The 17,309-nt window shown below is 29.1% G+C and overlaps 1 protein-coding gene and 1 long non-coding RNA gene across 3 annotated transcripts in view; one reads left to right on the top strand and one right to left on the bottom strand.

The window, feature by feature from the left end:
- Window positions 1-17,309, top strand: part of scat (VPS54 subunit of GARP complex scat) — a gene marked incomplete in the record, with an annotated part of 27,565 nt that overhangs the window by 9,421 nt on the left and 835 nt on the right. Inside the window, 14 exon segments of the mRNA XM_067052215.1 lie at window positions 1,349-1,448; window positions 3,035-3,177; window positions 3,848-3,977; window positions 4,949-5,203; window positions 6,696-6,775; window positions 8,849-9,007; window positions 9,082-9,250; window positions 9,454-9,586; window positions 9,691-9,790; window positions 9,945-10,028; window positions 12,095-12,273; window positions 14,874-15,051; window positions 15,184-15,336; window positions 15,737-15,892. Of these exon segments, the coding sequence (XP_066908316.1) occupies window positions 1,349-1,448; window positions 3,035-3,177; window positions 3,848-3,977; window positions 4,949-5,203; window positions 6,696-6,775; window positions 8,849-9,007; window positions 9,082-9,250; window positions 9,454-9,586; window positions 9,691-9,790; window positions 9,945-10,028; window positions 12,095-12,273; window positions 14,874-15,051; window positions 15,184-15,336; window positions 15,737-15,860 (1,987 nt within the window).
- Window positions 12,268-17,309, bottom strand: part of LOC136796968 (uncharacterized) — a 10,512-nt gene continuing 5,470 nt past the window's right edge. Inside the window, exons 3-4 of one of the 2 annotated variants that reach the window (XR_010844758.1) lie at window positions 13,262-13,422; window positions 12,268-12,491 (exon numbers count right to left, since the gene is read on the bottom strand). This is a non-coding gene — a long non-coding RNA (uncharacterized lncRNA). Of the gene's footprint in view, window positions 12,492-13,261; window positions 13,423-16,041; window positions 16,131-17,309 lie in introns of those variants that run through there. The other variant, XR_010844759.1, reaches the window with a different exon arrangement.

The raw sequence follows: 17,309 nt of genomic DNA, 5'->3' as shown, positions 1-17,309 counted from the left end.
TTTACACTTATGTTTTTGTTTTCCTTATGTAACTATGTGTTTGTATCTTTTTTAGCCCTGAAGAAGCCCTGCAACGTGGGACGAAACGTTGGCTCATTAAAATAGTATAATTCTATTATTTGAGTTTTTTTGACCGCACCCGGACCATATTCCTTTCATCTTTACACACGGTCAATTAATAATCTTCCAAATAAATAATTTATTTGTTATGTTAATAATATATAGTTATTTATAATCATAACATCTTGAAATTATTAGTTTTTATCATAAAATATAAATAAAAATTAATGATTAATACATATTAATCAAAATAATTGAGGAAAATCATATGGACCACATTATACCCACAATTTTTTATTATAATACTATATAACAACAAGCATTTATGTATATTTGTATATGTATGTAAATAAATCTGTTTCGCTATAACCCAGGGTCAGAGGTTCAGTTCTTTGTAAGGAATTGCTGTTACTAGATCAATGGTTGTGCAAAAAAATAAAAATAAAATAAATAGTTTCATACACAGCACACGCGGAAGTGCTGGTAAATTTTAAAAAAAATTCTTGTTTGTTTTCTTCCCTCATTCTCAGTTGTTATTTAGTTGGTCATTTTGTTTGCAAATTTTATATCTAAAATAAATAAATTAATATTATACACAAATGGGTAAAATTTAATACTTCATAAAAAAATAAATTGGAAGCAAAACCTAAATTACCTTTTATTTTAAAATCCAGCAAAATATTTGTCGTCTTTTTTATTTCTCTTTTACACGAACTTAATTCAGACTGCAATTTTAATTGGTTACAATGCACTCTGCTAAATTTATTTATTTATCTATTCCTGTTTTGCTAGATGAAGGTGGAGCTTAATAGAAACTATGGATGTAATATGTTCCAAATGATTTCTCAATAATTTAAATTAATATTTATCTATTAAAAATGAATCCCACTAGAAAAACTAACAATTAAAATAAAGTTGTTCACAATAAAAAAAAATAATATAATTGATTAATCTCAGACATTCATTTTTTAATGTGACAATTTCTTCTTATGGATATTATTCCATGACTCCAAATGACTAAAGTAAACCTTTTTCACTGAATAATAAACAAGTAGCCCTTGTTTTTAAATAATATATTCCTGTCAATCAATCAGAATTAGACTAGACACAGGGCTTACATTCAGCTTGGATTTGTTTGGAAAGAAAGAAACCTAATGTACTATTTCACTAATTAGTTATAAGAAAGATTAACTTTTATATGATTTCAAAATTAAAATCTTTTTAATAAAAGTAATATATATATATATATATATGTATTAATATTATTTAAATTTTATATCCTTTTTAGGGAAAAAATTAAAAGAATAGATAATGATTTAGTGTATGGTTCTTTAAAGATTCTACGTAATGAAAGACTGCGGACCAATCATCATCAGGTTGTCAGGAAGGTACTGTTGCTATCAAATTGGTTTGTTAATAATTCAAAAATTTAAATATAAATATAGAAGTAGTATTTTGAACAATTATAATCTTTGAAATAATATATTGTATCTAATAGTGTTTATGAAATATTCACACTTATCATGCATTGAGGTAGAATCGTATCACACCTGCTAACATGACTAAAAAATCGAACTTTTCTGATAGATTATTACTGAATGTTGGTTATTAACAATTAGTTTTTCTATTGTTTTTTGTAATTGTTTTTACTATCACCCTGGAGTAGAGTTCACACGGTTTCATGCCGTTTTTCAATTTCAGGCAATTTTTAAATATTGCTCGATTAGGTTATCTTAAGTCTTTTTTGTGTTATGATCTTCTACTGTGAGATTGTGACATGCCGTACATAGACCAACCTACTCTCTGTAATTGCCTGTTTGAAAAGTCAGATAAGTAAGGTTACCATGGAGGGTGAAAGTGGAGGATTTCATGCCGTTTTCCAATTTTAGGCGCTTTTTAAATACTGCTCGATTAGACTATCTTAAGTCTCCTCTACCCATTTTGAGCAAATATTTCAAAAGTGACATAGGACCATTGCTCCCTGTGGATCTTAGTGGGGCAGGTCCGGTCAGTAAGGATTGCCTTTTTTTTTATGTCCATCTTACAATCAATTCATTACCTTTGGTTAACTAATAATCTTCCACCTAGAGAAAATGGATATTATAGATTTTTATTTTATGTTGAAACACATTTTTGTTTAAAAATGTAAATGACAATACATCATTATGAATAAACATTAAATATTTTAAATGGATATTGAACTAAAATGAGTTTTAATCAATAAATGAAAATAAACCTGTGTGTCTGTACATTTCACTTATCTGCCAAAACTACCCTTTTTAAACCACTGATTTTTGAGTGTGGTGATTATCTCGAGTCTCCTAGACTATAATGATATGTGTAATAAGATTAGGTTTAAAAAAATTCGGACACTTAGTGGTTAAAAAAAAAAATTTCTAAACCTAAATTATATATAAAATTTTTTGAGTAATTAAAAAACTAGACAACTCCTGAAGATCATAGCCTCTCATTTGAAAGATAAGGAAATTCTCAACAATACAAAACTGAAGTCATATAAATCTCGAACCATTATTAACAAAAAGAAGGGCTTTGGATCAATTTATATTTTGTAAATATTCTGTACATGTTTCTATGAAAACCCCTGTTGTGTTTATTTTAATTCATAAAATATACACCACTCGCTCCCTGACTTCTTGATCACTGTATCTCAAAATAACCTTGGCTATGAAGCTGGAATTATTAATGGTGGTTCCCTTTATGCTATATGTATATATATTTAGAAAATTATAATGGGGCATTTCATGTAGATAAGTCAAATTTTTATTGAAAATGGTGATTTGTAATTCCAATTTGACAGTGAAAAATTTTTAAATGCATCAATTTTTTATTTAAAATTTTAATTTGCAAAATAAATCTTTATTTATGAGAAGTAGATATGTAGATATATTAACTTTTTTAATTAAATGTTAAACTTAAAAAGTATATTTAGATAAACAAATATTTCATGTTTTAGTTAAAAGTGATGTCAACCGTAATGCAGACACAGCCAACAATCCAATTACTTTTGTCTAGCCCTGATTATGTTGGAGCACTTGATTTGATTCATACAACTGAAGATCTTTTGAAACAAGAGTTAGCAGGAATCCATAGTTTTCGGTATGATTTAATTTATGGTTTCTTTTATTGGATTGGTAGTTGTTTGTTATACAACTTTGTTTAGTAATATTTTAAAGATTTCCTTTTTAATATTGTATACAAAGTTTTAAGTTTAAAGCAGAAAACTAATGAGATATACTTGTTTATTCTTTTTTTATTAGTTTGATAATTTGTATATCTTGTTAGAATTAAATTATATGTAATGCTATGACTTAAAATGTTATAGCCTTGAATTCAGAATATTTAGAACTGAAATTGACCTAGTGAAAAATAATAGAGTAATTTTTTTCATTTAAGAGTTAAGAAATAAAAATTATGATTGGCTCTAAGTAGGGTTATTCATCACACATCCAAAATGGTGGCTATTTATACGAGGAGAAGATGGTTAGGGGTGTGGTCAAAATATAACACAAATAATTTTAAATAACTTATTTGTGGTATATTTTGACCGCACCCCCCAACCATCTTCTCCTTGTATAAGTGATCCATGGTCAACTATCTCTCATGATTATGAGAGATGGCTATTTATGTTGTTGGCCTTGTTATAGAGATGTCGATTAGCAGATTCATTTATTTTTTATGTCAGTTTATTTTTTAAATCTTATGTCTAGATTTGTTGTATTTTAAGTAAAAAATTACTGCTTCTTTAAGTTTGTTTAATTATTAACAGGCATCTGAGCTCTGAATTAGCTGAAATGCTTGGTGTTATAGACACTCTAATGAAAGAAGAATTTGAAAAGTATGCTACCGCTGATCTCAATAGACCGCTGGTTGATTCCGAGCCTGTTTTGCTTGAAGCAGTAAGTTATTTATGTCTTTTAATAAAATTATTGATTATCTACAATATATAGGATCTTCAAAAAAGAATAATCCTATTTTATTGAAAGAAAGTAGTACAAAATTACAACTAACTCACATTTCTGAAGTAGATGTTTCCCCTTAATCCTCTCCTACAAGTGTTCAATATGATCTCCACCTGGAGCGCGGTTCGAGCAAGACAATAGGAGAGTTCCTCTCAAATATACTGTAGCATATCACAATCAACCGTATTTATCACACTTGTTATCTGCCTTTTAAGATCTTCCAGTGCTGTGTGTAATAGGGGAACATAAACATTGTCCTTGATATCTCCCTGCCCTTTAGGCAGAAGTTGTTTGATCTGGAATCTTGGAGGCCATGCTAGAGCACACTGCTGAGGAACAGATTCGTAAAAGAACTATCCAACTTTTTTTTTTATGACCCTCTTCCTGGTTAATTCTGACATACTGAGTGGAGGGTGTTATCTATAGGGCACCACCCTATTCTAACCATGGTGGAAGTTTTCATTTTGTGGAAAAGCCACAGAAATAAAAGTGAACCTCCTCCCTCCCAGGCCAGATTTGAACTGGTGCTGCTGCAGTTCTGAGGTTGCAAAGACCTAGGCCTCAACTCCCTCAGCTATAGACAGCCCCAAGAATTATGCAACTGGGAAATCTGAGATGGTAAGGCTTGTCTCAAAACTGTGTGTGTTGAGTTGAAATGGAATGACCTATTCCAATATTATTTTGCAGAGGTTCATGGAACCTCAGTGGTCCGCAAATTTCCGATCGTGCACCACTGCTCAATGTAATAGATTCCAACTTGTGCTAAGTTGCTTGCATATTGTTAAGTAAAGCTTCCAAATCGGTTCATTCTTTTTAAAATACCATGTGTATAAGTTTGATATCTAATATATGTTATTTGAACTGCATTAGTATATATTTGTATGTAGCACATACCTTATTTTTTCCAGGAAAAATTAATCTGTATAGTTATGGGAATGGTTCGACGAGGAAATTCTACATTTGTTGACATTTATGAGACTGAGTGTGTGGCGGCAGTCAAAGCTGCCATTAAGCAAGCTGTGATAGAAGTGATAGCAGGAACTGATAGGCTGTCATCAGAATCTAGCATTGAAGGACAACTTCGACTGCTTACTGTCGATGAATGGGCTACTCTTCTAGCAAATGCCACTAATGTTCTTCTCAAACTGCTACAGAGAATTAAGGTAATTATGAACTTTTATTCAGGGTGGTTAAAGAGTCATACAAAACATCTAAAAAATCTGTTAACCCTTAGCTGAGCAAGATACCATGTACCACTCTGCGACTTTGAGAACTTTTTCTCAGCTCCAGGATGATTATTTTTGTTTCCTTTATTTTTCTCCATCTAGGGAATTTACATGAACCATAAAATTAGTTAGGATTTAGGAGTCGAAATAAATATGGATGAAACAAAATATATGGTTAGCAGTAGAAACAGGAGCATTTTTGGTGATATAGATGTTGGAGGAAATACATTTGACCTGGTAGAGAGAGTTAAGTATTATGATTCTACAATAACTAGAAAAAATGAAAGTTATGAGGAAATAAAAGTTAAACAGTATTTGGGTTAGGCCGGGTGTCACCGGACGGATGCATGTACAGGGCAATTAATGGTATTGGCCTCGAACCTTCGGGATCGCTAAGTCTTTATTACTTGAGGGAATTTATTTGAGAAGTCAGTTAGTAGCATTGTTTGTATCTGATACTTAGTCTTACCAGTTGTGTACCTAATTCATTTTTTGAGCTCTGATCGAGAAGCATCATGGCACTATATAGTGGAAAGTTAAGTTTAATTATGTTGTTTCAGTGACTTATTAGGGACTATTTCTGTTTTGCTTTATTGTTTTTTGTTTATTATATAATTTTTTTTTTGTATAATGATAATAAATTTTTGAATTTATTTGATGAGGAAATCATAATTTAAATGAGGTTCTATACATGGTACTGTGCCAAGTCCTGAAGGTCGAGTTTGGCTTTGTTTAGGCTCACTCTGAGTATGTTTTATTTATTTTTCAGCAAATCGAAGGCATATAGGATTGAGGGCACTAATTATTTCATAAATATATATGTCAATAGAGGAGCTTGAAGCTCTTCTCCTCCATCCCTTATTATGTGCATGACTTCTTTATAATCGTTTATTATTATTAATAAAAATATACGGGTTTAATATGGTGAATGTTATTCCTTTTTCTGTTTTCAAGAATATTATAGACTACAAAAAAAAATTGTATACTCCATTTTTAACCTCTGGAATTTGGTAAGATCATAAAATTGTTAAAAAATTGTTTTTTTCTTGATTTCTGTATTATTTAGGATCCTACTTGTCTATATAATATCAAAGATTACAAAAAAGATCTAGCAGATCTATTCTTGCCAAGTTACAGGTTAAAAGTCAGATAAAAAATAAATTGATTAAATTTATAAAAAAATGAATACTGAAGATAAATGAGTATTATTTATATAATGAAGACTAAAATAATTTTGCTATATTCATGTATAACTTTGAATTTTTCAAAATGAGCGGGAAATGAGAAAGTAAAAGGGTACCCATAGGGTTGAAAATAAAGTTTCTCAATTAGTTGATTATTTATTTTATTCCTTTTTTTTTTTTTATGGTTCATTTAGTTTTTGATTAGTTTATCTTAAATACATATAAATTTTTTTCCTTTATTCCAGAAAGGTTACAACATCATGGTGAGGGCTGTTCATATCAGTGCAGGGAACCATTCTGTCCAAAAAGATGATGATGTAATTTTGTAAGTGAAGTGTAATTATTTCATTTATAGTGATATGTAGACTTATTAATTTTTACTTTTTTTTTTACTGATTTTTAACTGCTAGGGAAAAATATCATAAAATCACACGAATTTACATATAAATACTATGAACAATTTCTGCATCAAGAACATTTTGTACTGGAATTTATTGAGTAACCATAGTTTTTTGTTTTTTATCTTACCTTAGGTCTATTTGATCTAAAAGCTTGGTAAAAAAAAGTTTAATTGGAAGGTCAGAAGATGAAACAACAATGATTTTGTTTTATTTTTGTAACCATGCTAACCATTATGGTTCAATATTCAGTCTTTTATTCGGTAAACTAAATTTACTCTATATCAGCATTTTCATATTTTAACCTCGGTTGTATTTGAAAATTACCAGCATTATTTTTTCTTTAGTCATCTGTCATTCTGTGGCATTGCAAGTTGGACTCTGCTTTTTTGATGTGGTTTTTCTGTTATTTTATGTGAAGAGGGTACTATACTCAGTATTAATCCAAAATGAAACTCAGGCTTTCCTCTCTGCCTCTAATCCAGTCTATACTTCCCTCCTTAATATTTTATTATGATTTGAAATGAAATATAAAGTAATTTTTATCCTGGGAATATTGTATTTTATTATCAAACAATGTATATAATGTGTTTTCATTAATAATAAAAGAGTTCTAATTAAAATTATGTAATAGTTTAGGTGTTTGACAGAATAAGGAGACAGTTTCAATCTTTTATTTTAAGCTTCCTCCCCCAGTCTGTGAAGAAGAGATGGGGTTCCAGATGACCTAGTGTGATTTATTGATGCTATTATATTCATTTTAACCTACCAATTGCAGAAGGAATTGGTCGGAATTTTATCTCTTGTTGAAGCCACCACAAATAGATGAATTTTTTTTTTTTTAAATTGGCTTCAAAGAAAAACAAAGTGGCTCGAATATAAACATTTATTTGGCGAGGCTTACTATTGAAAATATATCCATATAATAAAAATAAAATATTTAGAAGTAAATTAAAATAAAAGGCCTTTAAGATAAAATAAAATCAGCAAACTGAATAATGAAAAGGAACAAACAAATTTACAAAATTACTAGCTATATATAAAATAAAATACTGAGTGTAGGTGGCTCTGAGGGGTCAGAGACGGGAGAGGACAGTCTTTGAAAAAAGGATTATCTGACCTACTCTGATAGGTCAGAGGAAGATATTTCTGGTTGTTACAGTAGTATAGGCTATTGGTGTGAAGTTATTGACAACTTTCAAACGTGGTCAAAAGTTGGTGGGCCCACATCTACATCTACACTGATTTAAAATAATGTATTAATTCTATTTAAACTTAATTATCACCATTGTACTCATCAAATGCAATAGATTATATTAATCATAATCAGCAATCAAAATGGATTTATATCACAATGGCCCAACAGATATAATAAGTGCAGATAGGATCTGTTAATGCATTATAATAATCACAACTAACAATCAAAATATTAAAACAACTATTAAATGAATGCAGAAAAGGTTTAGCTCCAGACTGTAATGATGACTAATTAATAGCAGCTGTGTCAAATAAACCTGTTATAACGACCGCTGGTTATAACGTCAGTTATAATAATGAATATAACTGTCGTTAACACATCTGATGGAATTTTATTTTTTAAGAAACATCATAATTATGTACAATATTAAAATTCTCATGTACAGAGTAAGTATAGAAAACTACTGATATAAGCACAAATGCTTTGTGGTGCTTAGATAAAACTTTATGTCTCCCACAGTTCCATTTTACCTAGCTTGAATCAGGCTAATCCCTCCTGTGTATGTATACATCACATCAGTGGCTGAATACTGACTTGGCATTTATCAAGAATAAATACCTGAATTGAATTGAAAACAAATCAAATGCCACAGCATCATCTAACTTAGATTCACATTACTTTTGTAAATTTATCTGTCGCCGTATTTAAATTTCTTAGAGATAATATTTTTATGAATTAATACAGTATTCCATTCCACTTCCATAATAATATGTTTTAATTATTTTTGGTGTTTGGATTGCAGGAATTACGGTTCAGATTCTGGTGATTGGCAGCTGTCACATGATGAAGAAGAAAAGATCTTGCAAAAACTGAAACAATTTTTGATGTTTGTTAGTCGTTATTCTCAAGAGAGGTGTGCTCAGTTACTTTCTAGTCGTTCGTTAGTATGGCCTGATGAAAAGTAAGATTGTTGAGCGTGTTTGTATAATTTACTTAAATGTATTAAATATTTATTTATTTTTAATTTCTTGTCAGGATGAAAGATGATTCCAGGCATTTGAATGGTACATATTGGCTTGCTGAACGTGCCACTCTGACCCAACTGAAAAAAATGTCTTTCCACGTAAAAAATATAACTGAAAGTTGGGACAAAATCTGTCCAGATGTGGTTTTAACATCTCTCAAGTCAGCATTTAATGTTCAAGTGAGTTCTTCAATCTTCCCTTCTTTTTTTTTACATAGATTTTATGTAATTAAATTCAAAATTCCGTTAACATTATGCATTAAAATATTGAATCATAAAACTTTTTATATTTAGAAAAAGGTCTGAATATAAACTCTTTTTTTCATTCCATTAATTTTTATAAATTAGTTCATTAATCTTTGTCTTCCTTTCTTTTTTTTTAGGCTATAAAATTTATGAATAAGTTTCATAGTGAGAAGATGAAAAAACTTTTTCTATTACTTGACTCTGAACCTTGGAGGCAAACTGATGTACCAGCAACCTTTCAGGAACTTGTTAATCATATAGCTGACAATGGTTAGTTCTTCAAAATAATTTTAATAATTGATAACTAAAATATGTTATGTATATATATTTGTTTTTTCATCTTGGCTGTTAAAATTATATTTCATGTTTACCAGGTACCTTTGCCATTGATACTTCATCACATATAGCTAACAATGAAAAAAATAAAACACAGAGCTTCTTAATGATTGGTGATGAAAAGTTTGCAGTAGTTGGGTATGGAGTTTTTCTTTGCATTTACTTGCATTTTTTTCTTAAAAAAATAAAACATCCGAATTATGCTTTACACTATTTCATCTTGCGTATAAAAATAAATGATGTATATAAATGTTTACTTTTAGAATGATTGGAGTGATGTGTTATATTTCAGGACTGTTCTTCTTCTTGTTAACATAATAGCAGAATATTGTATGCATGCCGAGGAAATTCCTAGCTGTGGTGAACATTTATATCGGTAAGAATTATTTTTTTTTTTTTTACCTTTCCTTGATGAAATCTCTTACTCTCTTTCTACTTTTTATAATAAATTTTTTAATCTCTTTTTACTTAATTTTTCTAGGAATTCTTAATTTCCTCACTTAAAATGTTTTTTTCTTACTATTAACCAAAGCCCATTTGTTTTAATTTTATTCTTATGATTTTAAATTTGTGAAAATTTTTTATCTTTTTTTTATTAATTTGTTATAAATTTGTGGTCTGATAAAGTCACTAAGAATTTTTAATAAATTTTTCCTACCTCTTGTTTAGTTTTCTACATTCACTAGAAGAATTTGTTATGTAATTTATTTTTATGAAGTCACAGTAAGGTTCATTATTATGGGTTAGTCCATTCCAAGCAGTCCAGAAAAAAATAATATAAATATAATTGAGGATAGGATGTTTAGAGGTGTGATCACTGACCACACCCTTAAATATTTTCTCATTTTTATGTATGCACGGTCAACTATTAACTCATCATTAATTTAATAAATAAGTGGTTGCTCGATTAATTTAGAAAAAAAATCATGGTTTATTGGTCTGTTATTTAGTGCTGTTTAAAAGTAATTTGTAATACTAAAGTAATAATAATGATACAATACTATGTGATTTTAAATTCATACAATCAATTTATTTTCCAGAATTCTTGAAAATCCATTTTAGAAACTACATTTTCATTTTTTTTTTTTTTAAACTACTATACCTACAAGCTCAACAATATTTTTATTAAATTCTGAAAAAATTACACGACGTTTCTTGTCCCAAGATTACAGTTTATGAAACGTCTGAAAGATGATCCTTTAATTTTTTGTTTTGTGTTATCTTACCTAACTTTTTAACTGCTTATCTCTCCGTGTGCATATCATCTAAAAATCAGTTGGGGTTGGTGAAGCTATGGAGGTAGACCTACAACTTAATCCTCTGGCATTTTTTTATTTGATCATCCTTTTAGTCGTGAAAAGTGTTTGAGTTGATTTATATTAGACTCCCTGTATGTTGTCAAAGGTATCAAATGAGTATTAACAAAATTAAATTTAGGCAGGACAATTTCTTAAAGAAGGAACAATTTCTCAACCTCAGTTTTTTTCTTATGCTTATAAACATACGAGTACCCTAGCTTTCAATACTAACTCTTTCATTTGAAAATTAAACTCATAAAAGGTCTCAATGGAATGAGTCAATCTCCACGATTTTCAATGTTAGGATTTGAATGTAAATAGGTACAAAAAGTTGTTAATTTTATGACCAGTTCTTCTGGATATGCAATTCAACCTTTATTTCACTATTATGAATAACTTTTTGTACCTACTCAGATTAAAAACTAGAGGATGAAATTTCTAATGTATTTTGATTCTATAGAGACCCTTTACGTGTTAAATTTTTTAAGTTTTAATTGATCCCTTAACAAAGATATTGCATCTGGTAAATTAGAAACTATAAAACTAAAATTTCTGGGAAGTTGTAATTTTGAAATCATTAGTTACTCACTACTAATATCATTTATGAAATAAGTGCATAATGTTCATTAACAGAAAAATAAAATATAAATAGATTTTAAAAAAATGGTTGAAAAATTTTTCCTTTATGAAGTTACTTTGCAAAAATTGAATTTTATTATCTTTTGGTAACTCTAGGAACTTATAGTACATAGAAAATATATATGAATACAGTTCAGAAAAATAAACAGAAATATGTGAGGGAGATATAAAATGCTGCGATATAAAATTCTGCTGTAGATCAGAATGTGCTGAAATCAATGGAATTTACTTTACTACTAGCCTAATACCATCCAGTATTGAGTAATTTATAAAATCTTATGTTTGAAAACTAATAACGCTTGAAAAACTGATACAAAATGGCTGCCATTTGCATACCGAACTCAATAAATATGTTCAAAAATTACTTTTGAATTTGATTACAAAATGATTAAGGAACCATTATTGAACCTCTTGGAATGGATTGACCCTTATTATATAAGATGCTTAGCTGTTTGCATGGTATTTATTTATTTAACTCACAAAAATAATCTTTATTTGTTTTCAGATATTTAAGTGAACTATTAACACAATTCAATTCCCGCTGCTATAGTCTTGTGCTTGGAGGTGATGCAGTGTCGGAAAAAACTGGTTTAAAAACCATAACAATTAATAACCTAGCTCTTCAGTTGAGATCTTTGCAGCTTATTTTATGGCTTATTCCACATGTCCGTGTTCATTTTCAAGGTGATTACGCTAATAAAATCTTTACTAATGCTAGTATTCTTTTTTGCTCTTTTTGCATACTATCCAACTTTCTTTCTTTTTTCATCACCAATCTGTTTTTCTCTATTAGTTTCTTATTGAATAATTTTTAAAAAAAAAATTGAAGAGAAATAATACCATATGCCACAAATTAAGGGTATTATGTATTACTGTACAAATACTCATTCATACAAGGTATACTGAAATAAAAGAAAAAAAAAATTAAATAACAATAGTACTCACTGAATTAAAAGAAAAAAAATTAAATTTAAAATAATAATAATAGTAAAGAATTACATAAGTAAAAAGTAATACTATCTTGATTTGTATACATAAATCTATGTAATTCTATATAAATCTATATAAATGAATCTATATAAAAAATATAACTGATCACATAATAAAAATAAAATAATTTATGTACAAGACAAAGAAAATTAAATTTAAATAACAATAAAATAAAAACACATTCACACCTTGTAAGGCAGGGTTCCAAGTGATCCCAGTGCTTTCAGTCTTTCAGCCATGTTACTGGTTAAGGGCCAGCGGAGATTGAGTGAGAGTCCTTGAGCCGTATACACTCATTGAGTTGTGAAGCTGGCCACTGCCAGAACTAATTTGGATTATTGATAAAAGAGAAATTAAAGTAATCTTAGTAAAAGAAAATATTAAAATTTGGTTTAGTTATATTGCACAGGATGCTTTAATTCTTTTACTTTTTTCTATAGAAGTAATTTTTCAGAAATAAAATGTATTTTTACTTCTATATTCTGTTACTGTAGCTATGGATTCTCTCTCTCTCGCTCTCTCTCTTTCCATTTCTGTAAGGCTTTTTATTTACTTCTAAGGTTACTTTTGTATCATCTACATAATCTGTACCCTCTTGGCTCAAGCCTGTTATAACTCTATAAATCTCATTTGAGAGTTCTAAGTAAAAATATTGAAATTAAAAAAAAAAAATGATGCATACCTCTGATATTTTTCATTCTTCTGCTTTTGATATAATGTTTATTGCATGACCTGTCAATATGCTTTCTTCAAATATACTTCCTCTTCTTTTCTTTGCTATACATCTTACTCCTTTTTTCAAAGAATTGTTATCACATGGTGGTTTTAATAATTTTCATAATTCTTTTGAAAGATAATCAAATTAAAACTGTACAAATAAATTATAATAATTTTAAAAAATCTAAGCTGTCTAAATATGGAATTGACCGTTCAATTGCATATTAGTTTTTGTTTGCATATATTAATGTCTTACTGCCAATTTTTAGATTTTATAGCAAAATGTGTTTGAAATAAAAGTTCTTTTGAGACTAAGTTGACCATATAATTAGTTTTGATGGATAGAAGGTAAATATAAAGTAATTTAAAAATTACAAAGAATTTAAATTTTGATCTAAAATTAATTTTACAAACAAAATTATTGATTTGGTGTAGAACAATCCAAACTATGCCTTTCTGTAAAAGATAAAGATATTTAAAGAAACTAGAAACAACTGAAAATTGGAAATTCCCGTCCTCAAGGAATTTCCAATTTTCAATTTTGGAAATTCCTTGAGGATGGGAGTAGAATAATTCTATCTTTTTGTATGGAAGATTCAAAATCAAGAAAACAGAGAGGAATGAAAATTGCAAGAATTAAAACAAAATAATTAAGGGTACTTGTCGCAGATACTAGTGCAAACATCAAAAAGGAAAATTCACAAAGTAAAATTAGATGTACATTGTCTTTTTAAAAATATTTTATTTGTTTTTGTCCATTTAATTCTGTTTTATTTATGGAATCTTAGTTACCTATCATAGCAGATATAAAACCAAATTAGTTATTCGCAATAAATCATCCTGATTACAAAATATGATATTTTTTTTTAGAACTCTTGTTGGAAGTATTTTATTAACCTTTGTGTACTGTTTTAATGATGTTAGTTGAAAGGAACAAGTGAGGTTTTGACCAAATTTAAACTGTAATATTCCCATTGCGTAGCGTGTGTCCGTGGTTAGCCGAGACTCTTGAGCCAGAAACAAACTTGGCATTCTTGTGTTAAAAGTAGTGCCGGTTAGAATACTGCCTGGGCTGGTTCAGTTGTATTTCATGTACCCCTATTTCATGTGAAGTACCCTTCACAATAAATCTCGACTTTTCCACTTCAGCTGGAACAGTCTATATGGTAACTCATCTTTCCTCTCTAATAAGTTGGAGAACCCTAAGAGAAGGGGATTAAACCCCAAATGAAAAAAATAAAAAACTTCCACTTATGTTTTGAGCATATGTGGCTTGTTAGATAAGGACTTTAACAACAGTGATCATTGAGGCTTCGGTTCATTTCCTGAAATCCATAAGGATTTTTCTGAATGGACTTCACTGATTCTGGCAAAAATATGCGATTATACCACTCTCGCTTTCGTTGTTTTGTCAAAAACTGAACTGAAATTAAAGTTGTTAGTAATTACATTTGTTTACAATACCACTTATGACTTGCAAAAATTCGGCATAGTTCTGTTAATGAATTCACATTTTTTTTTTTTTATTATTATTATTTTCTCTATTGACTTTGAATTGAACTTATTGTAAAATTTAGGAATTATTGGAGAATCTTCTAAAGATTACTTGGACAAGGTTTCACAGAAATTTAAGGATCATGCCAGCGATGTGAACGCCAAGCTACTTGAAGTGATGCATAAAAATATATCAGCAGAACTGAGGCATTGGGATGCTAAGCCACCAGTTCCTTCAAAATCATTTCAAAATATCTGCAAGTAAGATTTTTTTCTCCTATAATATCATTACCTATTAGTTCAGTAAAACTGCTTGGGAGTTTTACAGATTACAAATATATAAATATAAAAGTAGTTCATGGTAATAGTATACTTAAAGCAGTTTGTTTTTAGGCATTTGAAGAAGTGCCATGAAGCTGTTTATGGTGTATTGCCTCATAGTCAAATTCAAGAACTTTATAAAGGTGTTAATACAAGTTTTATCAACACGTTTAGTGAAAAACTCCAAAAAATGAATATTCTCAACAATGGTGGTCCAACCCATGGGTAAGATGGTTTAGGATTATTTTTGTTGTTTATTAAAATATTTAGAAATATATCTATTTATTATTATTGTCTGTTTTATTCTCACTATTGCGGGTTGAGTATCTGAGGTGGGATATCAGAAGTCCAACAACCACCATCATATTATTATTTATTTATTTACTTTTCAAATATTTAAAAATTTTTGCACTATACTTGCTGTGTCTAAGAGAATCAACAGTCGGTTCTCTTAGCATATTAATAGGCAACCCCAAACCATTTGCTTCTGCCACTGTTGAAAAATTAGTAGACAAGAGTCTTTTCTCTTTAAAATATGCAATATATCTGCTAAATTTGTATTAAGGTTTGAAAATTATGTGAAAAAAAATCTACAGTACTCCCTTTAACCAGAAGATTTTTTCAGGTTGGTTACTCAAGAGCTGTTGTTCTACTTAGAGGATTTCAAACAAGTCAAAGCTCTCCCTCCTGAAAGTTTAGAGCTGTCTGTTATAAATGAAGAGATATGGATGCACACCATAGGAAGATAGTTAATAATGACTAATCACATCAAATTTATCAGGTTTTTCTTTTGTCTTGGCAACATTAACTTTCCGTTGGGCACTGTATTAGAATGATCCACTTTCCAATATTATATTTTTTTAATGATTGGAGAAGTTTGTCAGGGGGTGCGGTCAGCAAAGAACAACATAAATAAACAAAACCATATTTATTTATTTTATGTGGACGTTTCGACCTGAGTTTCAGGTCTTCATCAGGGGTTATGGCGTAGAAGGTAGGCCTGCAACTTCATTATAGGCCTGGAATTATATTTTTTTATTATTAAGTAAAATAGCTATTATAGTGTCTCTAAGTTAAAAAAATAATCAATTATTATAAACAAGTGAATATGGTTTAGTTTGTAAAATTTTGATTTCATTTTACTTTTAGTAGATATAGGGCTATCCTTAGTTATTAATTATTTTTTCTTCTCATTCATTTAAATCCTCTACAAATTTAATGACATTTCTTAGGATGTTCATTTTTAGACAAAAGAAAATTAAGACTGTAAATCATGGCTTATTGTGTCTCTCACTTAAATGTATTTTTGATTTTACCAATTTATAAATTTTCGCTAGTTATATTCTGAATTACTTGGCTTATCAAATCTGCCTGGCACATGATATTTTGCTTCACCTATCTCTACAGGTAACTTTTTTTTTTATTTATTATTTATGAGGACACTTGGGAACTATGTTTGAAGATGAACAACTATTCCATTTTGTTTATTTATACCATCCAATTAAATCAGTCATATTGTCTAATTCATCATGAGATTTGCTTTTAAAGTCAGATTGTTTATATACTTAATTCTCTTTATGAGTATCCATGGTTCTGTCCTCAGCATCTTTCTCTATGTCTTATTTAATTTCTGAAATAATTTCATTCTATTTATCATTAAAGAGCATATTTTGAGTTGCCTTGAGGTAGGTCTCATGATTTAAGGGCATATTATTTTCTTTGTTATGTTTTGTTATAGTTCATGAAATGTTACAGAAATGAATGGAGTATGTCACTTTAATATTTTGTACTACTAGTATTCCATAAATTTTGAAAATCAAGAATATGCCGTTTTCATCACAAAAGTATTATAATTAACTTACTCAAGTGATTTTTAAATGAAAAGGCCAGTATAATAAAGATATAAGATAAAGGAGAAGGGTATGTTGTATCAAAATCTAAATGGCACCAAGGCAATATAATTATTATTTTTTATAATTTTTTGAGGTTTATTACTTCCATCATTTTCAATAAATTATTATTTATTTATTCATTAACATTGTACAACGTTTCGGGACCACTATCCCATATTCATGCACTATAAAAACCTCATGATTTCATATGGGAAATCATGTCCTCCATTTTTTCATCTTCGAAAAAATAGAGGACATGATTTCCCATATGAAATCATGAGGTTTTTATAGTGCATGAATATGGGA

The sequence above is a fragment of the Halyomorpha halys genome, unplaced genomic scaffold, assembly GCF_000696795.3.
Source record: "Halyomorpha halys isolate HHAL.00 unplaced genomic scaffold, Hhal_1.1 Scaffold948.1, whole genome shotgun sequence".
NCBI lineage: Eukaryota > Metazoa > Arthropoda > Insecta > Hemiptera > Pentatomidae > Halyomorpha > Halyomorpha halys.
This window is presented reverse-complemented; position numbering and strand designations above follow the sequence as displayed.